The 26,460-nt window shown below is 36.8% G+C and overlaps 1 protein-coding gene across 1 annotated transcript; it reads right to left on the bottom strand.

Moving 5' to 3' along the window:
* Nucleotides 1–10,714: 10,714 nt before the first annotated feature.
* LOC126818054 (solute carrier family 35 member E1 homolog) lies at nt 10,715–26,393 on the bottom strand. Its single transcript, XM_056100628.1, has 6 exons — nt 25,937–26,393; nt 24,570–24,640; nt 21,085–21,222; nt 20,479–20,604; nt 13,619–13,864; nt 10,715–11,340 (listed from the first exon to the last, which is right to left on the bottom strand). The coding sequence occupies exons 1-6, from the start codon at nt 26,256–26,258 to the stop codon at nt 11,065–11,067; spliced, it is 1,179 nt and encodes a 392-aa protein (XP_055956603.1). The 5' UTR covers nt 26,259–26,393; the 3' UTR covers nt 10,715–11,064.
* Nucleotides 26,394–26,460: the final 67 nt, after the last annotated feature.

Raw genomic sequence — 26,460 nt, 5'->3', positions numbered from 1 at the left:
ATATGCAACGATTCCACTCAAAGCCATTATAAACGCAATGCCAAATTCAAAGTTTATTTACTGCAACAACTTTTAACAAATGTCAGGCCCTTAGGTAGCCCAAAAATGTTAGGAGGCATCTGGGGGTGCCGATGTACCTACACTTGACTGTCCACGGCGAACGGCACCGTGGACGCGTCTCCCTTCGGATAAAGGTCAAGGGAGCTCTCCCCCCAGAAAATTTAGGAAAATAGGGTTTGCACCTATGAAGATGATGGAAAATTTCAATTTTGAGGCTGAATTTGCAATTTTGGCGTATTATGACATTTTGATATGAACATCGTAAAAATTTGAAGGAAGGAATACGAATTCATTCGTGGTCGCCTAACCAATCTCACTCGGCATTATGTGTGCTCCGACAATTACCTTATGGGCGCCCAACCAATCATGCCGTTTTGATCAAGTCGTGGGCGCCCAACTAATCTCACACGGAACTTTGCATTATGTCCGGCTTGACAATATATTATCATTATAAGGCCACCCTGCTAGCTACGGGCCTGAACAATTGACAAAATAGAGATAACAAGCACCTGTGGGCAAATACAAGCAAATATCATTGAATACAGCCATTGAATAACCTATGGTTGTATTCAATGACTTGGTCACATACTACTTTTGTCCAGAATGACTTTAAGAATTACGTCAAACTGTAATGCCGTCACCACTAGGCAACCACAATTTTTGTCAAAGAGAAAGAAAAAAGGGGCGGAACCTATGATGAATTTTAACGTTATTGGTGATGATTTTCTTCTCTTTTTTTTGACAATTTGGATAGTACAATGTATTTTGAGATTTGCATGTAGTATTTGTGAAACGTTTCGGTAATCAATACCCTCTACGGTGAATAAATCCTACATCCCCACTTAGTCATAAACTTGCATGTTGTAGAGCATTTCCGACAGTCTATTTTTCAAAATTTTCTTGGCGAGGTCCCCAATGGACTCGCTACTTTGGCACTCACAAGGGGAATTCGTTGAGGTTCGCAAGTCCGTTCGTTTGACATTTTGTTCTCTAGTCGGATAAACTAGTGATCAGGCGACGAACGTTATCTGGGCACACCTATTTATCTCAACGATCGGTGCCTGGAAGGGATAATGTAAGACAGCATTTCCGGCAGTCTATTTTTCAAAATTTTCTGGGGGAGGACTCCCTACTTTGACGCTCGTGAGTGGGCTTCGTCGTGATTCGCAAGTCCGTTCGTTTGACACTTGACCTCATCGATCAGTGCCTGAAATACTGCCAGGCTGCATTTCCGGCAACCTGTTTTTCAAAATTTTCTGGGGGAGGCCCCCTACCCCTAGTTGAAGCTCGTGCCTTTGCCCCCTTAACCTTGGACTTTGCCCCAGCTTTGCCCCTCCAATCACCGACGGCTCGCGCCGCCACTGCCCTTACCTTTCACGATATCTGGTGTCATTTAGACCGATAGTAACGACAGGTTTATTCTAATATGGCCTACCACCTGTACCACCTTTCCCCTCGAACTAAGAGTAAATTGTTTATTGGATTTTCCGATAAAACGGAAATGTTTGTTCTGCATATGAATTATCTGAGAAGGGAGATATTCTCTCTCGCAGTGGGTACAAATAACACTATGCCCAAATTTGTAGAACCCGATATTTGATGCCAGTGAACCCATTTGTTTCCAGGACACCTGTTTCACACAAAATCTTATTTTTTTTTATCTAGGCAGACCTTCCATATAATAATCTATCAACACAATAAATTTATGAAAATACGCATTTAAACATTATTTAAATTTTGTCTACCACCTGTAGCACATTCCTTTCCAACTAAAATTAAATTGTTCATTGGAATTTTCGATTAAACGGACACTTTTTGTTGGTGTAAAATACTCGTCCAATATACGAACTGTTAATATATATGATAATTGAACGTCTACCATGTAATACGCAAATTGTTAAAGCGTTTTAACACCGTATCTTTCTTGCCGAAATAACAATAAATTGTTTATTGGATAAAACGGTAACATTTTTGTTGCAGCTGTAAAATAATATATTAATTATAATTTTATTTGGCGTATTTCTACTGGTGATTAAAATAATCAATAAATGTAGAAATTTGCGACACGTTTTAAAATCTATCCTCCTCTTACCATTGCCGCACGTTAAATATTTATTTTCATCCAGATTCCCTTGAAGGTCGATTCTGGTCACGGAAACCAAATATGTAGCACCATGGGTCGTCTGTCAGACGCGGAGAACGGACCACTGCTAAAACCGGTCGCCACTTCCGGCGTATACTCATGGTTTGACCCTGGACTGCTACTGTTGTATCCCTCTTCTTGTCATTTCTCACCATACCGAAATCAAATAAGTAACAGGAACAATGATAGTGTTTTTGCTAAACGTTTTTAGCACAGTAGTCTACATTACAATATTTAAAATTCACATGTCTTTCTCTCCAACCCAAGTCCTGTAAAAGTCTAACCAGCGTGGTTAGACTCAGGAAACCACAACATCGTAAAATGGTCGTCTAAAGAACCCAATGTGTGTCTGACTATTCTAGCCCCACCCTCTCTTTATAGGTGCCTTTTCTTTTGTCTGTGGTGTTAACGTAAAAGATTGATAACAGCTAAATTCCAAATATGGAATGGACACGCACCCCACCCTAGATATCGACAGGGATTACTACTTAATTTGGTCAACAAATATGATATATATTTTATAACAAAGAAAAAATGTAAATGACCAACATGTTCATTAATCTATAGCTCAGTTAACGTATCAAAATGACCAGCATTATACTTTCTCTATTTTTGGTTACGAAGTTACAGTTAAGAATAATAAGGAAGTTTACGCCAATTCGGGTGACAACTAGTTGCCACCTAAATAGGGGTAACACCTAGCCTTTAGTGGTGTAAACCGATAACACCTTACTGGTGTAGAACATTACACCAATTCAGGTGTAAACTAGTTGCCACTTCCAGTAGTGTAACCTGCCTGATGTACTCCGACAGTGTAATGTTACATATAAATAGTTTACACCCGTGGGTGAAGATTAAGCATTATCCCCTCAAGGATGGTTTGTAAATTACACTTCCATTTTAATTATTACACCAATGCGGGTGTAATTTGTTTTGTTGGATATTTATTTCAAGCCAACGACTTTAAAGTTCAGAAAACTTGAAACTGGCTATCGGTCTCCATGATAATTAGTGTAGGGCGTTTAGCCCGACCCAGATTACATGTAGAGACCATCGACTACTGTGCTTCATTTTACAATGGCATTAAATTGACAAATACACATCAGACTGATTTAAATTCAACTGCTGTTGGGCAATTAGACAATCTGCATCAATTTACAATGAATATAAATCATGAGGAAAACTAAATACACATATCCTTACAACTTCGCCGAATAATGTGGTTTATTCATTTATGCACCTCACCTGAATTAAGAATTATTAATTAAGATATTGTAGTTGGCAATATTTTAGAACATTTACACGTCTTTAAGTGTATACAAGCTAAAATAATCTATACTTTACTCGTTATGATTAAACACTCTAAAATGAGTTATAGTTGTGTTACTAGTGCAATTAAAGCCATATTTTACAAAAAAAGAAAACCACTTAAATGGAGTACACAAATATTTTTGTAACGCAAGATACGGTGTAAAATTTACACCTTATTCGGAGGAATGTTTCCCTAACATAATTACACCTGTATGGTAAATGCAATACAAGGCTTGTACAGGGATAGCTCACCCAAAACACCCTTTGTCGGCTACAATTACGCTTATCCTGGTGTTCAGTACACATGAATATCGATTACATTTTTGCAACCCAAAAAAGGCTGTAAAATTAACACTATTCTATGATTTATTCCCCAATAATAGTTACACCCTTTGGTGTAAATGGAGTATAACACTGGTAGTGGTGTAGCTTATCAAAAACACGCCACAATTACACCTATTCAGGTGTTAGTAGTGATGAATATCGGTTACCCTTGTTAGCTGTAGTTCTTTTAGTTGGTTAACCTCGGAAAGGTATTACATTCAAAAAACGCTAGCTGTGGTATAAGGTTTACACTTAATTACCACAGCTCACAGTTTTTAATTACACCCATTTTTAACAGTGTAGAATCAATAATATGGAAGATAACACTATTGTTTCAGCCATCATATTTCTCCATCCCTTGTCTTTAGACCCCATGTCTTGTTATTGTCACAATATTTCATAAACAGTTTAATTTGCGTTTCAAAATAATCTTATACCATATCTAATATTTTGACAATGGAGAATAAATAATCAAGACCATAATATACATATGTGTTCTTTAGCACAAATCCCTGCCATCCATATTACTACATATTCCCCTACTTGGATTCCGAAAAAAAGTCCAAAACATGACTCACTATTTCCCACACAGAACTTGATAAGCTCAATTTAGCTACTTCCGTCACATTTATCAGCTCTACCAGACAGGGTAAGCATACTCTTCCGGGCACCTGTTACTACTGTTTGTCGTGTACACGGTGAACAGTCCATTTGCTGATTACACTATTTTGCCTATACCGTTTGGACTGTTGTACTTGGTATTATTTTATGTCAGAATGAATCTTCTGAAATCGTGACCAATTAGTCGTGACCAAAAGAAACACTCACCAGAAGAGGAATAAAAACTTTCTGAATTATCACCACGCTTACACTTTTATACCCAAACAAGCAGTTGCCATACACGATACGTAGAGATTTTGTAAGAGATGGACAGGAAATTTGGGCCCACCCTCTCATGAAGCTGTACTAACCTATATCGAGGTCATAAGATTTTTGCAAAAGTTTGGTAACTGGAGAACGGAAGATCACTATTGCTTCCACAAGGTTTTCGGGGGGGGGGGGGGGGGTCTTAACTCCAGAACTGGGGGATCACGCCGCTAAGTGAGTAAGACGCTGATTCGCTAGCCTGGAGGTCGGGTGCCGACCCCTACATTGGCCGATAAAGTTCATTCAGATTTTCCGGCGTGGTTTCCCCTTGTAAGTGATGCAGGATGGAGGACCTTACAAGGACAGCTGTCTAGTCGTTCGGATGGGACGAAAAACCGAGGTCCCGTGTACAAATTAGCGTGCACGTAAAAGATCCCATGGCAGTAGGAATTCGATATAAGAGTAAGCCGTAACGCTGTATGGCGTATGCCCGTCTCCATGAAGCCCAGGTTAGGAGCAGAACAGTAGGACGTTAAACCCCATTTCATTTCATTTCATTTCAACTCCAGAACTGAAGGTCCCGGAATGCTGATTATCGATAGGATTCGTGATCCCATATTCCCAATTCATCACACTAGAAAGCTCACAAACTTTGTTACGCTTTGTGTATGTAAGGCCAAAACCCAAGCAGATGCACCAAATTCGAATTCAACCAAGAACTGTTGATCCTCAACTTCTAAAACGGACAAAAATTAAGACATAAATTAATGGCGAACCGTTGCCGTATAAAAATTTACATAATTTACAGATTTGTATTTATAGCTGTGTATCGGTTAGTGCTAAATGATAAGGCCAGCTCAATTTGTCGTCATAGGTCACGAGATGTAAACAGGGCTAGCGCTAACCCTAACCCTGGAACTAGCCCTAATGCTTACACTAAGCCAACAATCACGTGCTGTAACCTTATATATACATCTCAGCGACCTCGGCCTTAACAAACAGATTTAGCCCTGCGTATCGGTTATCATTGGCAGTCCAAAGAAACGTCTAAAAACAGACGAACCGTTACTGTAACCTGCAGCTGACTGCTAGCGTCACCAACAACTTTATTTTCAGAAATTTAAAATTTACATACGAAACACGACATTCAAACGGAATCAAACGCACACTTGCTAAATTTCCTCATGCAATCTTTTCAGATTCACAAAGATACATACCATCTTTGTGATTCTCGAAGCATGGATTTTTCATTTCGAGGCTACAGGCACGTTAAAATAGGCCCTGGACACCATACCCAAGGTCATGGTGGGCAGATCTGACAGACATAACGAACACAAGGTCATGTGGGTAGATACATACCAAACACAACAAGGACACACACATATTTTCTCAGGTTTATTGTTTTGTTTGAATCAAGATGTTATCTTTACCAACTAGTCACAAGATATAAATCATTACATGAATGCAGTTCCTATTATATACATGAATAATACATAATATCGACAGGTAAACTCTGGACAGTACAGTTAACTTACCTGGTTTCTATGGACAAGGTCATTTACATGAAATGAGTTTTAGTAATAATAACAACACCGGACAAAGAAGAATGGTGAAGGTTGACATTTTAGGATTGTTCGATATAAACCCAAATCTTGTTCATTTATTCCAATTAGTAGGTATTTATAGTTCACAGGTATATTATTTATTGAAACTAGTCAATTGTCCAGAATGGAGGGTTGGGGGCATCTCCCTTGCCAAAAGACATACCCGACATCACAGGTTAGGCACAATTTAAGATACAAGGTACCTAGCTACCCTATAATACATTATAAGATACATTGTACCTGGCTACCCTATAATACATTATAAGATACATCTATAGTACCTGACTACCCTATAATACACTATAAAATACATGGTACCTGGCTACCCTATACTACATTATAAGATACATGGTACCTGGCTACCCTAGAATACATTATAGGATCCATGGTACCTGGCTACAGTACAGTATTACAAAACAAATTTAATTTCAACTTTGTTTTACAGTTTTTCATAACAAACAAGTATATAATTTCAACTTGATTGGAATACAATCAACTTGTCAACACCTTGAACAATATAGTGACTGGAAGGTGGTGACAATAAGGTAATGGCACTTGAAAATTACAAAGAAGGAGAATGGTTTACGCCTGTCCCAATCAGTCAATTTGATTTTATATCGCCTCATTGAATACATATTTTATGTCGCCTCATTGAATACATATTTTATGTCGCCTCATTGAATACATATTTTATGTGACCAGAAATGATAAAAATCTTCTTCAATACCTCATCATAATAAATAAATGTAATATTTGAATTTGTATTAAAAAAATAAATATAACACTAAACTTTTAACAATAAAAATATAAACGGACATTTCCATAACCAAGACGATATAACAATCGTAGTTACAGGTATATGTATAAAAACCTAGGCTGTACCCAGTGTCTTGGAGGGGGGTTGGGTGGCTGAATGGTTAGCGTGCACGCGCTGTATCATAAAGTCTGTCATTGAGTCGACTGGCGTGGTTTCGAATCCCCGGTTGTACGTGACAAGGAGTAGGGTCGCCTGTCCAACCTCGTGGGTTTTCTCCAGGTCTTCCGGTTTCCTCCCACTGCTAAAGACCCCTACGCGCAAGCGAATTATGTAAATAAAATTAAAACCATGTTAGTCCCGAAATGACCTAGTTTGTGTCGAGTGGACGTTAAACCCCATTTCTCTCTCTCTCTCTCCAGTGCCTTGGCAGGATGACGCCTGGGGTCTTAAGATCTAGGATTTATCTATAGCCAGGCTTGGCAGACAGGGGCCTAGAGCCACAAGGTATAGGATTTACCTGTAGGCGTGGTAGACTTGGGCCTACAGCATCAAGATCTAGGATTTACCTATAGGCTTGGCAGACCGAGGCCTAGAGCCACATGATATAGGATTTACATATAAAGTCTTTTCAGTCTCACCAAATTACAGATCTATATTTCGTTTCGTTTTATTATGCCTTCGATGGTCTAATTCACGTAAGGGGTCAAACGAGCGTATTTTGACCCTATGACGTCAGACATTGATTAATCAATCAGCGTTGACGTTTCAAATGGTTTACCCACAGTTATGTGTATCAAAAGGCCAAGAACTCGCCGTAACAGACTGTTTCATTGGCTAATCCCTCACATCATCCAGAACACGCCAATGATAACAACTCTTCCAGATCCTAGTGTAGTAAAGACATGTAAAACGAAATTTTGAACTATAAAAATAAAAACGAAACGAAATAGGATCTGTGTTTTAATCAGATTGGACCCCCAAGAGCTTCCGGGGCCTAGACGACCACTGGAACCTAGCCTAACGTCCTACGATGGTAACCACAAGATCTATAAGATTTACCTTGGAAGGATGAAGTCTAGGGCATCAATATCTATGTTTTACCTATAGGCCTCGTGATCTAGAAGGTACCTATAGACTTGCCAGACAGAAACCAAGGGGTCTGTTTCACGAAATTGTAACTAAGATAAAATCCAAATTTTAGGAATTTGATTGGATAATATTAGATTGATTTTAGTACTTAACCAATCAAAATTGAAGTATCTACTAAAATTTGGATTTATCTTTAGTTAAGATTTCGAGAAACAGGGTCCAGGACTTTGAGATCTAGACGGGTTCATCCCAAGGTGTTTTAATATTTTTGACACTGTTATAAGCCTCATCATCCTTGGCTTTGTTCAATTGTTTACAATACAATTTCATCTCCCTCTAGTCCTGAGGGTGGGGGATTGCGAGGGACATCATAAGTGAAATACATTTAGCCTAGGGTCTATCTTCATCTATTAAAATTTGACACTGGGTGTACCTTAACCCCTGTTCATATCCCTAACCAAAAAAAGTTAATAGATATTTAAATATTACGCCCCAAAACTAACAAAATGGTGAGTTTATAATTATACAACGATCAAATCTATTTTGTGTTACAGTTATAGTTTAGTTGTGTTTCTACCCTTTCTTATTGACAATTTTTTGTTCTGGTTCCATTCAGGGCATCATGAACCTGATCTCTGAGTTGTGTTTAGAAAGTTTGTGAAAACTGAAAGAAACATTATTTGTAATATATCAATCAGGATTACAGTTTTTGAGACAATTTGATTAAAACACAGATCTTATTTCATTTCTTTTTTTAAAGTTCAAAATTTCGTTTTCCTTGTATTTATTACACTAGGATCTGGAAGAGTTGTTATATATACTGCGTTCGGGCTGAAGTGACCGATCAGCCAATTAAACAGTCTGTTAGGCAAGTTCTTGGCGTGTTATGCACGGAACTGTGGGTATTCCACCAGAAACAACAACACTGATTGGTCAATCAAATGTTTCATGTCATAGGTTCAAAAACCGCTTGTATGACCCCTGACCTTCCACTACAACCCTCAGATCTTGATGTAGTAGATACCATCGAAAGTATAAAATAATGAAACAAAATATAGATCTGTATCTTAATCAGATTGGTATTTTCTTGGTCAGATAATTTTTCCTATGACAACTTTTAGCATTTCATCAATTTACATGTACATTTTTTTTAAAAAAAAATTTTATACATAATTTAGTAATTTATGACACAATACAATCCATACTTTTTTGAAGACACTAAATTTACATATGGAAGACAATAAAACCAATGCTTGATATTTTTTTCAAAATCAAATCGCTATTATTATTATTATTATACTACTAGCTGGCAACCACCACATGAAAAACATTATATAAATCTCTCACAATATACATGATGGACAAATGTGTTTATATATGAAAGGGAAACAACTCTATTTACAGAAAATCTTGACTTATTTTAATCTAGCACTCTTTCAAGCCTATATTGTTTCCGCTTTAACAACAATGAATATTACTTTTAAACAAAATAGCAGCCATTGCATACACATACCTTGTGACTTATCACTGTAGACAGAACCATTATAGGTGCATTGAGGCCCCTACCTACATGTATACAATCATACAACCACTCACCGGAATAAAAATGTAAATGGTTGATAAAATTTAAAAAAAAAAAATATGCTGTACAGTAAACATTAATCAACATGTAGATTAGCACAAGGCCCCCAAATGTATTGTGAGGCCAACGGGGATCGGCCCTGCATTCCAATATGTTAGGATGGCCCTGATTGTATACATGGTGACTTGCAGCCTGGTTATTACTGTAAACAGTTCACCCAATGAATCTTTGGTCTCAACCCCATGCAGCTTTCAAATACACGGGGAAGGTCATATTTATTTCCACTCAACTAATCGTAAGTCATATGTATGACCTTTGATACTTTTTACACTATTTTGTCCAAGCAGAAACAATATGGGCTGGGATAACCAAGACTATAGACTTATTTGATTGGTCGACCTTCTTGTTTTAAATTTGAAATTGATACTAAAACTAGAATTACACATCACAGAGTTTAAATAAAAGATTGCGATATTAAATAAATAAAATGCAAGCTTCAGGTGATGACTAGCCAGTTACGGTACTGTTATTCTTTCATTGTAAAATGTTAAGAATTTAGCTTCATTTAAAACTTTATATTAGGATTAATTGACACACAGAGTATTGGCTGTATTCTATCTCCGATGTTATTTGTCAAACAGAATTTAGCTGCATTTAAAGATTTAAAAAAACGATAATATGGTTGCGTACCGGGTAATATGTTGATACTGCGTGAGGATGTCAGTCCTAGTATTGTATCAATATATTAAGCAAATGTCTGGCTCATGACCATTAAACAACTTAAATACAGACACTATCCTGTACATGCATTTCCCCCAAATCACATATTTCATCTACTATTAATAATGTACAATTGAATCCTTATAAGACATATAGAAATAGATTTCATTAAAAATAAACACACCTGTATGGATATACTACTTTTGAATTTTATTAACATACAGGTATCGTTATCAAACAAATTATTTGCTTGATAACATACCTGTATGAGTATCATGTTAATAAAATTCAGAAGAAGTATATCCATATAAGTGTATTTATTTTTAATGTACAATTGGTCGGATGCTCATACATTATTTGAAATAATGGTACACCAACACCAGAGGATGACCTCACATCTGCATTTTGATGAATGCCTGAGTGGTATAGGATCTGTAAAATCTGTGTTGTAATCTATACAAGAATGGTCTGATGACTGGTATATGATTTAAACTGTATTTTAACTGTATCCTATACTTGGTTGAATTATAAACCTCTAGAGTGGTATATGATCTGTAAGTTCTGTGTAATAATCTATTCAGGAATGGTCTGTAGACTAGTATATGATTTAAACTGTATAAATATCTGATATATTTCTCTGTTGTATACTGCGATGACTAGCTGAATTATTTTGATTATGTGGTAAATTAAAGTCTGTATGTTCGGAAACTGGTATTAATGTCACCATGTCTGTATTATGCCATTCACGTAATAAAATATGTCCATTTTGTGGTAAATGTCCGTTGCTATAGAGATTGCTATGTTTTGATGGTACTGTGATGTCTTGTTGTATTAAAGGGATCAACATCTCTTTCTTTAAGGCCTGATTTTGATCGTACTTAGTCTGAAAAAAAAGGGAGAAAATAGAACGAATAAATCGATATATTATAATAATTTGCTCTTTAATTTGGGTTTCTATGCTCTTGTCAAATGTTGTCTGTGTAACTCTGCATCAACACTTTTTAATAATTTCTTTGTGCGGAATAATTTGCATGGAATAAATTCCTGGGGCGGGTGGGGGGGGAGTTGGCAGTGAAAAAGTGAACTCATAGCACTTGATCAAATGTTTAGAATTCTCTCAATACCTTGGAAGTTGCCAATCCCGTAATCAGTAGCATTTCAGGCGACAAGGCATGCTCAAACTATGTCGATGGATCACTATAACTAAAACGTTTCTGCTCATACTACATCTGTTTTCTGGGGGTAGGCAGATCAGTGACTGGGCAGAACCATTATGTCCTCTGCCCAATTCTGTCAATTTGGGGGGGGGGGGGGGTTGGATGGCTGAATGGTTAGCGTGCGCGCGCTGTATCATAAAGTCTGTCATTGAGTCGACTGGCATGGTTTCGAATCCCCCAATGTACGTGACAAGGAGTAGGGTCGTCTGTCCAACCTCGTTGGTTTTCTCCGGGTCCTCCGGTTTCCTCCCACTGCTAAAGACCCCTACGCGCAAGCGAATTATTGAAATGAAATTAAACCATATGTTAGTCCCGAAATGACCTAGTTTGTGTCGAGTGGACGTTAAACCCCATTTCTCTCTCTCTCTCTCAATTTGGAATGTTCTCCAAGAGAGAGAGAGAGAGAGACAGAGAGAGAGAGAAATGGGGTTTAAAGTCAACTAAACACAAACTAGAACACTTCAGGACTAACAAATGGTTTAACTTTATAAAAAAATTACCTTGCACGTAGGGGTATTTGGCAGTGGGGGGAAACCAGAGGACCGGGAGAAAAACTCAGACAAGAGAAATTCTTGATGTCTACTCAACCAAGTTACTATTAATATAAGCAATCAATATTTTAATTCTGATAGAAGTCTGAGGATTGTCCGGGGAAAGCATCTGAAAATAAATTTATTAAATTCATATTTTGGGATGTTCTTGTGTTCACTCACCCTTCCTTTGGTTTACTCGCACGGGCATGGAGAAAAAAATAGAAAAAAGATTCTTTTTCTTAATCAGGGTTTGAATCACAACGACAAAAAGTTTCTAAAATTCATTTTGAATTTATGTCCACTTCTTCTGCAAATATAGATTCCAAGCCATTATGGCTCGCTACTCTGGCAGACCCCCCCCCCCCCACACACACACCATACAAATTTCGTCCTGACGTCAAAACATTACAATCCAATATATGCATATACCACCCTGCTGCTCGCGTTTCTAAATCTAATGTCTATAATTACTGAAATATTGGACCAAAGTATTAATGCCCATTGTTATTGATGCTATGCCGTCAATTAATGCCAATTATAATTTGCAAGGCCAGGGATATTTTAAGTGCACTTCCAATTTCTACATGGAAATGAAATGAAATGGGGTTTAGCGTCCTATTGTTCTATTCCGAATGGACTAATGATGACCGGGGTATGGCATATAGTGTGCTTTGAGGGACATTTTGTCTGGACAGAGGCACTATGGCCTACTCTTTGGTTTCGCCTTGAACTGAGGGTCTGGCTAGAATACTAGTAGACCATAGCGTTCTAGCGTATCATCAATGGATCAGGTGGTTCACAAAAGAAGCAAGTTAAAATCTGAGTTCATTTTAACCCCTACAAAGCTCACCAAAACAGCCACATTAAAATATAAATTTGTTTCTTTCGGACAATATCTAACTTTCCACAACTTCATCCACGATCAATATTGTACGTTGTTAGGGATTCTACCTGTTTCTGAAGCAATGACCGCGAGTTTTACAATATCTAGACGGATCTGCAATTCCTGAACTTATAGCTATGTTATCTCCCTATACCGCTGACACATGAACAGTACATGTACATGTAGCATCTAATCAGATGTTGTGACACAAACACACTCAAATCAAACATGGCAACCTTCACGGAAACCTTGACATTGAATGAACCCTGAACTTTGCAACTCAATCATCATAGGTAGACAATTTAGCTGGAAAGCGTGAGACTTAGTATTCGCTATGATCGAGGAATCTGATAGGTTCCGAGGTGGATCAGTAGCCAATCGAAATTAGTGCCGAAATATGCAGGGTTTTACGTGAAGGGCTTGATAAGATGTATGGATTGAAAGCGAGATCAAGCCTTCTATTGACAATGGGCATTCTACGTCCCTCACATAACAATGATTAGCATTAATTATACAAGACGTTTTTACCTTATTGTAACATAAAACTCCAAATATGGCCACCAACATTCCAACAATGTTCATTGGGGAAACAGGATTCTGTAGAATAATCAAGGAACTAGATATAATCACGATTCTCTTTGTAGCGTTAGCAACAGCGTAACTAAGTGGCATCACCATGGAGAGAAGTGTAAATGCGAAGACGTTGTGTAATGCGTTGAATATAGAATCACAGAATATAAGAGACAATGTTTCCCATATACGACCACTCTCCATCTGAAAAGATAAAATATCAATTATCATACTACTACATGTATTTTTTGTATATGAAATGTGCATTTTGTATATGAAATGTATATTTTGTATATGTATTTTGTATAATAATTATCACTAAGGAGAGAGAGAGAAATGGGGTTTAAAGTCCACTCGAAACAAACTATAGGTCATTGAGGACTGACATATATATAGATAAATTTTAATTTATTAATTTGCTTGCGCATGGTCTTTAGCAGTGGGAGGAAACCGGAAGACTCAGAACACCCACAAGGTTGCACAGACGCCCTTAATCCTTGGCCCTTAATCCTTGTCACGTACAAGCTAGAGAGAGAGAGAGAGAGAAATGGGGTTTAACTGTCCACTGGACACAAACTAGGTCATTTCGGGACTAACCTATGGTTTAATTTTATTTCAATAATTCGTAGGCATGTAGGGGTCTTTATAGTCCATGTTACAGACCTGGGATTTTGGAACATCATTACCAATTTGATGAATAAATTCAACCATGATTTTCAGTTAGCCTGGTGGCTGAAGTGTTGAAATTTGGTTGATGGACTTCCGGTTTACTTTGCTAAATTGCATTTTGGCGGCCATCTTTAAAGATGGCCGCCGTTATTTCATTGAAATTGAGCGCATCGGGGAAACCTTCATAACTCCTGAAAAGATCGACCTATGGATATGGAATGTGGCTCACAATGTTCACAAGAAAATGCTTCTTCTGGTGCTGTATGATACTTGTTGTTGAATGAATCATATATTTTCCAAATCAACAGATTATTCTGGAAAAAGCAACCTTTTGGCATTTTTATTTTCCCAGGTTTTCATGATTTATTTTATAAGTTTACTACCAAATCCTGTTCAGAGTAATTTTAGCCAAATTATGTGTGTGGTCTTCTTAAGTTATTCAATTAGCATAAATAAATACGCCCAGTGGTCCTCCCTATACAGCTGCGGTGGCCGCAAACTCAACAAAAGTCGTAAGTAGACTGTCAAATTTAAAATGTTGAACGTCGGCGAGGCAGGGCACAAACTTAGTGAACTTTTAGCTAGTGTGTCACAATCGAAACGATATTTTGGGACGGGTTGTTTCTGTGTCAAAATTTGTCCCTAAAGACAATTTTGAGATTATGTCACTTCTGTGACGTCATTTTCGGTTGGGGTTCTGTCCGATGTCCAAAATGACCGCAAGGGAGCTAAAGATGATCCGAACAATTATAGGCCAATCTCAATTCTCCCCACAATTTCAAAGATATTCGAAAGGCACTTGAGCACTCAAATTCAAACTTATTTGGAAACCTTCAATGTTATTTATGCTTACCAATCTGGATTTAGATCAAATCATTCATGTGCTACTGCACAGATCCGAATGACAGATAATTGGCTTGATGCTATCGATAATGGTGCGATGAGTGGTATAGTGTATCTTGATTTTAGCAAAGCATTTGATCTCATTGATCATAAGCTTATTATTGAAAAACTACATCTTTATCGATTTGATAATAATTCACAAATTTTGATTGAATCATATCTTGACTCATGGAAGCAAAAAGTCTGTTTAGGATCAATTACCTCCTCAATTACTACAATCAAATGCGGGGTTCCACAAGGGTCGATCCTGGGTCCTCTCCTATTCCTTATTTTTATAAATGATCTCCCACTCAATATTGAATCAAGTCAGATAGATTTGTTTGCTAATGACAGTACCCTGCATTGTTCACACAAAGATATTTAATCCATCGCCAATAATCTCCAAAATTATCTCTATTTGGTTGCTAAATGGTGTGAAAACAATGGGATGGTAATCAATCCTTCGAAAACAAAATCAATGCCGATTTCATCAAAACACAAAAGAAATCAGAAAAACCTAACTTTATCACTCCATGGTGAGAAAATTGAGACGGTTACTACCGCAAAATTACTTGGAATTCAAGTTGACCAAGACCTTAATTGGGAAGCACAGATAGCAGATATGTCTAAAAAAAACTTGCATCAAAAATATTTCTCCTAAATAAGATAAAAGATCATTTACCTTACGTGACAGGAATTTTGTTTTATAACAGTTACATACTACCAATATTTGATTATTGCTCTATTATTTGGGGAAATGCTACCAAAAGTAGATTAGACATTCTTTTAAAATTACAAAAGAGGGCAGCAAGAACTATTCTTGATGCACCGATTGAAACTCCGTCCACCTCTTTATTTACTAAACTCGGTTGGCTTACCCTTAAACAGAGGATTCTTTACAATAAAATTGTCTTAGCATTCAAAATTATTACATTTAATACTCCACTTTATCTAAATTTCTATTTTATTGAAAAATCTCTTGTTTTTAACTTGCAACTGCATTCTATTTTATTTTGTGTGTAATTATAGTGTTCTTCCTATTTTCTACTTGTATAATGTATATGTTTTGAAGTTTGGGAGTGACTTATCAAACTCCCCACTTTAAAATGCTATTGCATTTCTAATGATTTTAAATTTATCCTGATATTACATGTATATATGTCTTTGTAACTTAGGAGGGACCTATGGAAGATTAGTTTTTTTGCAAACTAAATACGTTGCCTCATTAAATAAAGTTTTTATTATTATTATTATTATTATTATAGTATCATGCAAGGTAGGGCTTGTGATATATCATGTATAGGGTTTTCGTAGCCACTGAATTTAAAATTGAATTATTTATTGGAATTTTCGATGAAACGGAAAGGTTTGTTCCGTACAGGTATTAGCTTAGAAGGGACAAATACAATTTGTAGACCAGATATTTGATGTTAGTGAACCCATTTTTTCTAGGACACCTGTTTCACACAAAATCTTATTTTCTATCCAGACGAACCTTCAGTATAATAATCTATATGCATACAAAGTTTATGAAAATACACATTCAAGCAGCATTTAATATGGTCTACCACCTGTAGAACACTCCCTTCAACTTAAAAATAAATTGTTTATTGGAATTTTCGATTAAACGTAAACTTTCTGTAAAATGTAAAATACTCGACTAATATACCAGTTGTAACATGTTTAACATCATATCTTTCCACGCGAATTAACAATAAATTGTTCATTCGATAAAACGGAAACATTTTTTATACTTGTAAAATAAATACCTATTGTGTATATGATACGTTGAAGTCTACCATGTAATACGGAAATTTGCAACACGTTTATAAGCACCATATCTTTCTACATGAACTAACAATAAATTGTCCATTGGATAAAAAGGAGACATTTTTTTTATGTATATAACTGTAAAATAATATATGAATTATCGTTTTAACATCATATCTTTTGCCTCCCTTTTCAGGGATGGACACTCAAAAGGAGTATGGTAGTTTCGGGGGTCCCTAAACTAGTCAATGTTCTCGCGTAGTTATAAATTTATGTCGTTTTTGATGAATTATTAAGATATATGCATAAGCTAAAAACACCAGGATATACTCTAGAAAGTACCATTTAAATTACAGTCAGTTTTTTCAAAAGAAATTTCGAGCCTGGTTGTAGAGAACCCCGTCGTTCACCTCACGGAGCAAAGATAAGCCTGTACTATCCTAGGTATAATATGTGTAATTTTATGTCAACTTCACAACTGTCAGTATAAATATAACATTTACTTGACAATTATCACAATTTTCATCTGGCCTTAAAACATTTTAATTGGATTTGTGTTCCTGGTGTTATAAGCTTTCCAAATATGTATAGTTTGTTTAATAGGGAGGACCTTGTAGCGGAACTGTGTTTCTAAGCAAGCTAAAAATTTTGGTTGCAGGTCTACTAGACTATACGACAAAAGTTGCCGGGCATAGAGGCGTTAATGTAAAAACAGACCACATTACCATTTCTGAACGAATAAGAGATCTTAAATTCTTAACAACTGGATATATCATAAATAATTCTCAATACGGCTTAAAATGGTGCAAAGGCATAGTAGATGAAATTAAAATGACTCACTATTTTGGTGAAATGTCTTGTGATCTGTGAGATACAAAATAATCAATTCCATATTATGCCCAATTGTATTGTTTATGGGGTGTGTGTGTGTGTGTGTGTGTGTGTGTGGGGGGGGTCGCATAGGATGTGTCATTTTTAGCAGTATCATTAACATCATTTTCAGCATTATTTTTGAGTTTTTATTCATGTTCAGTGACTCTGAAAACCTTATAAAAGAGACATTATAAGCTATATGGACACAGATCACCAAATATTCCTACGCCGTCACCCACGAAACAAGGGCCAAAGCTATTTTTAGTCTTCCTCTCCCTTTTCCTTTTTCCCCCTTTTGCATGGCGATTTTTGTTGACTTTTTGGTGTAGAATTGAGGAAAAGGGTTTGAAAATACATTTTCTGCCAGGTTTTGGTGAATATTCATAATTTTGATGCGGAAGGATACAAGAGTTGAGAGGTTGGTTACGTTGAAATGTAGGGCCTGAAATTGCATGTTTACTTGTCTCTACTTCCAGCTTGTGTATCTCAAGTTTTTCATGAAGAACCTCATACGTGCTTTTGGGCAAGTGGTTGCCACATGTTGCTCCATCTGTGGTAGAAAGCGTTCTACCCAACGAAAATTTGGGAAAAAGTTAGAGCCGGTCTAAGATACGAGAATTAACATTGGAGTCAATGGGAAATCTTTAGTGATCTGTGTCCATATAAAACAGTCATTCATGTTATGGAAATTCTGACCGCCATTTTGAATTTTCCCCATCTTGGATTTTTAAAACTCTTTGTTTAGATTTAACAAACATTGTGCAAGAGCTAAATCTGCCTATTGCAGTTCTTTCTTTAGGCCTGAAATGTTTTCTAAATTATTATTTAGACATTAATTAACTGACCCAGGCCATAATCAACTCTCGATGGCATCGGATTTCTCCGATATTAAATAAATTAGAACGTATCAGTCATATTTTGATTTAATCTAAAAATGGAGGAGCGAGACTTAGCTTCGAGCAACCAGTACAGTGGTTGAAATTATTGCACGTGTCTTGTCAAACCTTCAAAGGCTAATATCTTCGCTCGCAATAGAGTAATTTGAATGAAATTGTCAAATTATTCATTTTACATTATCTATTTTCGAACTATTGTAGCAAGAATGGCTAGCTCTTTATCTAAATCTTACGTAATGAATCTTTAATTGTAAGCTCATTGGATAGTACATGTCATATCAAACAATGAAATGACTATTATCTGACATATTGGCCATTTTAGGAAATTTTGTCGCCATTTTGAATTTCCGCCATCTTGTATCTGGGACACTCATATTTGAGATTATTTTTTATGATCAATGTTTCTGATATCTATTCAATCACTTAAGTTGACCAAACAGATAATTTGGCTTATATGGGTCTGAACACGATTTGTTAGTAAACATACGAACAGACATGAAAAAAAAAATCGAAAATGTTGCTTTTTTCAGATTAATCTTTTATTTTAAAACTGATAGTATTGATTAAACAACATATATCATATACCAGCAGATGCAGAATTATATTATGAACATTTTGAGATATATTACATATCCATATAGGTGAAACTGTTGAGGAGTTATGAAGGCTTCCCAGACTCACACTATTTCAAATAAGAAAAAAAACGGCGGCCATTTTTTTAAAAGATGGCCGCCAAACTGACATTTGGCAAAGTGACCCGGAAGTCCATCAACCAATTTTGGACACTTTAGACCTAAGGCTAACTGAAAATCATAGTTAAACCAATTCATCAAATTGGTAATGAATATCTGTCTGTCACATGGACTATTAGCAGTGGGAGGAAACCGGAGGACAACTCACGAGGCTGGACAGGTGACCCTACTCGTCACGTACAACTGGGGATTCGAAACCACGCCAGTTGACTCAGTGACAGGCCTTATGATACAGTGTGCACATGCTAACCGTTCTGACTTCCAACCCTCCCTGGGGATCGAAACCACTCCACTTGACTTAATGACAGACCATGTGACCTAAAGCACACATTAGACCATATGGCCACCCAACCCCTTTAATCAATATAAGCCTTTGGCTTGTTTTGAATCCTTACATTTTTGATCAAACGTGACCTCAAGGCCAGCGAGCCAGCGTCATCCGCACTTAGCCACCGTGGCTCCCCCAATTAAAACAAGAAAGTAGGATGTTAAACCCCATACAGTGTGCTATGAGGGAAATTTTGCCCAGACAGCGGCACTACGGCCTACTCTTAAATCGAATTCCAACTGTCAAGGAACCTTTTACGTGCACGCCAATGTTTACATGGGACCTTGGTTTTTCGTCCCATCGGAACGACTAGACAGCTGTCCTTGTCAGGCCCTTCGTCCTGCATCACTGACTAGGGGGAACCGGGCCGGAAAATTGTGTTTAAATATGCATATGAAATCTGTATTATGTTTTATACAACCACCCGTGCTAAGCTAACTACAGATATATGGAAGACCAAACAGCTCTTTATTCAGTGTTCTTAATGTTAATTTTAGTGTAAAAATGTCAAAATATGACAACAAATGAAGAAATAAGATTTAAGGACAATGAATTAAGAACTAAGAATTAAGAACACAAAATAAACAGCTGTTTGGTCTTCCATACAGATACTCCAGTTAATTTGTTTTGATACATGTATATACTTACGAAGTCTGTATCGTGTATAATTTTTCTAAAGTCAAATATTAACCAGATTGGTATAAATAGTAGAGCTGCGATACGCGAACATAAGACTAGCAGACGTAAATGATGTATACCAGTTTGTCGTAAACACTGAAACAAAATTTAATGTTACATAATAATTCCTTATTTTACAATCCATAAATATCGGCATACAGGAATATTCGATTTTCTCTATTTTTTCCCAATTACACTAATTTAGCTGAAAAAAAAATACTTTCACAGTTTGTTCTGGATCGATTTGTCTAGTTAAGATCATGCCAGACTCTCATTTGGATCAATGTTTCTAGTCCAGGTCATGCCAGACTCTCATTCGAATCAATTTTTCTAGTCCAGGTCACGCCAGACTCTTATTTAGATCAATTTCGCTAGTTCAGTCATGCCAGGCTCTTATTTACATCTATTTTGCTAATCCAGGTCATGCCAGACTCTTATTTAGATCAATTTATGTAGTCAAAGTCATGCCAGACTCTAGTTTTGATCAATTTATGTAGTCAAAGTCATGCCAGACTCTAGTTTTGATCAATTTCGCTAGTCCAGATCATGCTAGAAAATTGAAGAATGGAAACTCACCATTTTTGAAAATATAACTTGTAATGAGAAACATGTTGTAGCAAATACTGCACTGTATAAACCAATCATATCAAAGTTTATTTCTGTTACCGTGGCGATAATAACTCCACCAATAATAGGTAAAATAGATAAATACACCTGAAATTAAATGTCAAAATCAATCATTAAAAAAACTTCAGGATATAGGCAAGGAAATTCAGGTGGGCAACAGACCAGATGCCCCATGACATGAATCGTAGACTAACTAAGACAGGTGATGACAATATACATGATGAGTCTAGGGGAAGAACGATCTAAGTCACATTTTCATCTTTTCGCATAAAAGGTAAAACAGACTTTTGGACGAGTGGGTTTAATTACAACTTCATAATTACCAGCACAACAACTGATTTCCTCTTTTCAGCAAAATTAAGGTCAAATAAAGGGTACGATGGAATTATTTATCCAGGAGGCCGTTGCAGAAGGGCCTTGGTTCAATGTGACTCTGATCGTTTTTACCTGAAATTGATTGTTCCACAGAAAGCTCATACAATTTGCTACCAGATGGCGCCATTAACTGGGGTTCGTTGAAAAAGTGACTAAGATCATTCTTCCCCAGGGCTCTTCACATGTGTGATTACATTTCAATTAAATGCTAAAATTAAGTCATTAAGAAAATCTCCAGGATAGGTAATTTGTTTATGGAATAAGCAAGTACATCTACATGTACACAATATAGAAACACACAATGATAATATGGTGATGGATCATCAAATGAAATGGGGTTTAACGTCCAACTGTTCTACACCGACTGAGCTAATAAAGATGGGCATACGTCATACAGTGTGCTATGAAGGAAATTTTGCCCGGGCAGCAGCACTATGGACTACTCTTATATCGAATTCCAAGTGCCAAGGGATCTTTTACCTTTTACTGGGCCTCGGTTTTTAGTCCCATCCGTATAACTAGATAGCTGTCCTTGTCAGGCCCTCTGTCTTGCACCACTGCCAAGGAGAAACCACGTTGGAAAATCCCGATGAACTTTCTCGGCTAATGCAGGGATCGAACACCCGATCTCTAGGGTAGCGAGCCAGCGTCTTACCCACTTAGCCACCGTGACTCCCTATTATAGCGAGAACAGCCAACTCTTTATCTAATCACCCATAATTCCCCTTTAATCTGACCCACTATTGTAACATTTTTTGTGGCAGGTGACCCTCCGACACTTCCTGATGTCAACACAAATAACAAGATCATTAGATATAATTAATAACGGAATACGAGAGTAAACGTCATCAACATCTGTTCACGTGCAAGTCAATAAAAATAAATCAGGAATCAGTGAAGTTTATCCACAACATACGTTAAGATTATTAATCTACATCAGTCGACGACAAAAGATAATATTGATTGATTTAAAACACAATATACTGTAGAACCTGATACTGATGTTTGCTATAGAACCAGGGGTGTATTATAATACTCATGTAGTCAGAATCTTATTGATTAAAGTCTTGTCTCAAAACCCTGATCTTTAAAGGGCCAATCTCAATTACATTTTGGAGCATAAAACTGCTTAATTTTGTGTTAAAAGCCCTTAAAATCCTCTACCTTAATGCCGGGCAACTAACTCAATATTTGTGATACGTTTTCAAACAACTTAAACCCGTCAGTCTTCATCTGTAAATGGAGGCCAGTGTCCCAAGCTGTATTATACGGTGTATGAATAAAGCAAGACTTTTATTTTATAAAAATAAGGTGAAATTTAACTTTTGTTATCAAGTAAAGGACGTGGGTCATGTACTGTATAGATCTCTAAAGGAACGGCAATAGCTTATCAGACACCCAACAAAATATTGACCCGAAATCTTAAAATGAATGCGTGTCTGGATAAGCAGTTTTGAGGTTCACGCCCAAGCGACTCAATATTATGAAATGAAGTTTTGAGACAAGGTACATGTAAATACACCATTCCTCTGTATTTTGGCGCTTAAATTTCATACGTACAGAGACTTTTATTTTTGAGACTCAGGATATTCCCTTTAAATAATCGATGAATGTAACAAGCAACAGCACCCTAGAAACTGACGATATTATTATTATTATTATTAAATCACATAGTGCTATAGAAAGGGGGTGTAGCCTTTTATAATACTGATATAGAACGGAGGTGTAGCCTATTATAATACTGATGTGGACAGAATCTTATAATACATGTATATTATATACATATGATACAAATTTTTAACTATAACAATCTTTCATTGAGAATTCATTACTATAGAAACGGGGGTGAAGCCTATTATAATACTGATGTGGACAGAATCTTATAATATATATAATTTATATATATTCACTTCACTATAAATTAAAAAAAACAACAAAAAAACAAATTCCCTGCATTGGCCGAGAAAGTTCGTCCCGATTTTCCAGCGGGGTTTCCCCTTGTCAGTGATGCAGGACGGAGGGCCTGAAACGGACAGCTGTCTAGTCGTTCGGATGGGATGAAAAACCAAGGTCCCGTATATATATTGGCGTGCACATAAAAGATCCCTTGGCAGTTGGAATTTGATATAAGAGTAGGCCGTAGCGCAGCTGCCCGGCAAAATTGCCCTCATAGCACACTGTATGGCGTACATGTATGCCCGTCTTCATTAGCCCAGTTTAGGAGCAGAACAGTAGGACATTAAACCCCATTTTATTTCATTTCATTTCATAAAAAAAATTTTAACGACCACCTTTCACTAAGAATTTATTGATTGAAAAGATTAAAATACATTGTGCTATAGAAACTGGGTTTAATATAATATTAATGTGGTCGGAAACATATATGGAGAGAGAGAAATGGAGTTTAACGCCCATCTTGACACAGACTTCTGACTAGGACATTTTGGGACTGACATGGTTAAATTTTATTTCAATAATTCCCTTGCGTACAGGGGTTTTAGCAGTGGGAGGAAACCAGAGGAACTGCACGGGGTTGACAGGCGACCCTAATCCTTGTGTCATACAAGTGGGGCATCAAAACCACAACAACTTGACTTAATGACAGATCTTATGATTTCACGTGCACGCATTAAACCACTAGATCTACATTTTCCTTTGTTGCCTGAGCAACCTCGTGGGTTTTCTCCGGGTCCTCCAGTTTCCTCCCACTGCTAAAGACCCCTTAGCGCAAGCGAATTATTGAAATTAAATTAAACCATATGTTAGTCCCGAAATGACCTAGTTGTGTCGAGTGGACGTTAAACCCCATTTCTCTCTCTATCTCTCTCACATTTTCCTTTAATTATTCCAACAACAACCGTCAGCTCTTTATCTAAATCTTACATAATACAACTTTAATATATATACTTCCAGGTATATACAACTTTAATATATATACATGTACATGTACTTACAGGTATATACAACTTTAATATATATATATATACTTACAGGTATATACAACTTTAATATATATATATACTTACAGGTATATACAACTTTAATATATATATACTTACAGGTAATGTCTGTTTTTCATTTAATAAAACTCTTGATAAAACCACAGTAAAGAGAGGTAAAGTAGCTTTCACTGAAAACAACATTCATATATCACTATTATTGTCTTACACAATGTTACGTATTTATCATCATCAATCAAAGATCTGTGTATATACATGTATGTGTGTACAAGTATATGTTTGCTTCACCCCCACATATGTGGTATCAAATTAACCCGCAAGACCCTGTGAATGTTTAGGGCATCAAATTTGGGACCTGGTCTAATTTGGGCCCCCAGGCAACTTTGAGCCCCGGGTGAATTTGGACCCCGGGCTAATTGGTCCTCCGGGCGAATTTGGGTCCCAGACTGCTAAGTCGGGTATTCTGCTAGCACAGAATCAGAATGAAACAGTTTGTATACATGTGTATATATATAATACATGTAATATGCAGAGGTATAAAATAGGTAAAAGGCAATAATTCTCCCCAGAACAGTTTGTATTACTACGTCCGATGTCAACAACTCATCAGATGTAGTAATACACGTACAAACAGTATTGATGCCATATTATGTGACATGTAGAATTTAATTAAAGGTCATCTTGTACAGTGGTTAAAGAGACCATCACATTACCCCAATACTGTAATAACAGTTTTAGAGATAGAGAAAGAGGGTTTAACGTCCACTCAACATAAAGTAGGTAATTTCGGAACTAACATATATGGATCAATATTATAACATAAATTCAGCTGCGCACAGGGTCTTTAGCAGTGGGGGGGAACTGGAGGACGTGAAGAAAACCCATGAGTTTGAACAGATTACCCAACCCGACTCCTGGTCACGTTCAAGTGGGGAAACGAAACCATGCCACTTGACTCAATGACAGACCCTGTGATTTCATGCACATGCATTAATCCACTAGACCAACCCCCTATAATAAGAGTTTAAGATCCTTTGTATAAATCGAATTAACACATTAGATTAACCCACCAATTATTTTTCCTCAATCAAAGATGTTTAATGATGTCACACAATAATAAATGACAGGACAGGAAATGAAATGGGGTTAAACATCCTACACGAACCGGAATAATTATACACCATACAGTGTGCTACACATGAAATTTTATGTTTCTGTCTGTAGGCCTACTCTTCATTGAATTCCAGCTATCAAGAGTTCAGACTTTTACACACACCTCAACATACTCTGAAATTGGTTTTTCATAAGATCTGAACGACAACAAGCTGTTCCATGCCAGGCCCTCCATCCTACACATCCTAGATATACGTACGGTGCCCTACTCACTTAGCCACTATGGCTTCACACATCAATAAATGTCTCATATAAATTCCTACTTTAGTAATATTGACATTAGAGATACTAACCTGTATGTGCGTACGAAACGGAAGATTTCCATATGCTAATAAACGATGACAGCGATGACAGAAATTTTCCCAAAGCAAGGGGGATAATCATTGTTAAATAGTATTTTTTAGGTATTTCGACAGCTGATGGAATATTCATATATCTTAAAAATGGTTCCAATCCTATAGACAGAGTCACTAAATAGGCCATTGTTATTGTCATGGGATATGGAAAATCATTCAGAATCACTTTTCCTATAATGTTGTCACATGAACTACACATGTACCATAATAAACAGATTAACACGATCTTTAGGGCGTACATATGAGTCCGATTATCCATTTTGAATCTTCTGTGGAATTGGGCCTATTCCCTTTATTCCCTTCACTTGACTTTCTAAAGGCCTTTAAGGTCCCTGTTTAGATCGAACAGTTTGACATTTCTCTAAACCACCTGCACTGTTTTCATCTGCTAGACACGTTGCCGCATAGAGGGCGCTGTGTGATCCCTAGTCCGGAATTAATGTTTTATTGCATTTCAATTG

The sequence above is a fragment of the Patella vulgata genome, chromosome 4 (assembly GCF_932274485.2).
Source record: "Patella vulgata chromosome 4, xgPatVulg1.2, whole genome shotgun sequence".
Lineage (NCBI taxonomy): Eukaryota > Metazoa > Mollusca > Gastropoda > Patellidae > Patella > Patella vulgata.
This window is presented reverse-complemented; position numbering and strand designations above follow the sequence as displayed.

Excerpts from the sequence above, each read along its gene's own strand:
- LOC126818054 (XM_056100628.1), bottom strand. The coding sequence starts at position 26,258 with ATGGATAATCGGACTCATATGTACGCCCTAAAGATCGTGTTAATCTGT. Across the intron at positions 21,223-24,569 it reads ATGAAAAACAGACATTACCT|GTGTATTTATCTATTTTACC; the intron begins GTAAGTATATAT and ends ATTTAATTTCAG. Across the intron at positions 13,865-20,478 it reads TTATACACGATACAGACTTC|ATGGAGAGTGGTCGTATATG; the intron begins GTAAGTATATAC and ends TTATCTTTTCAG.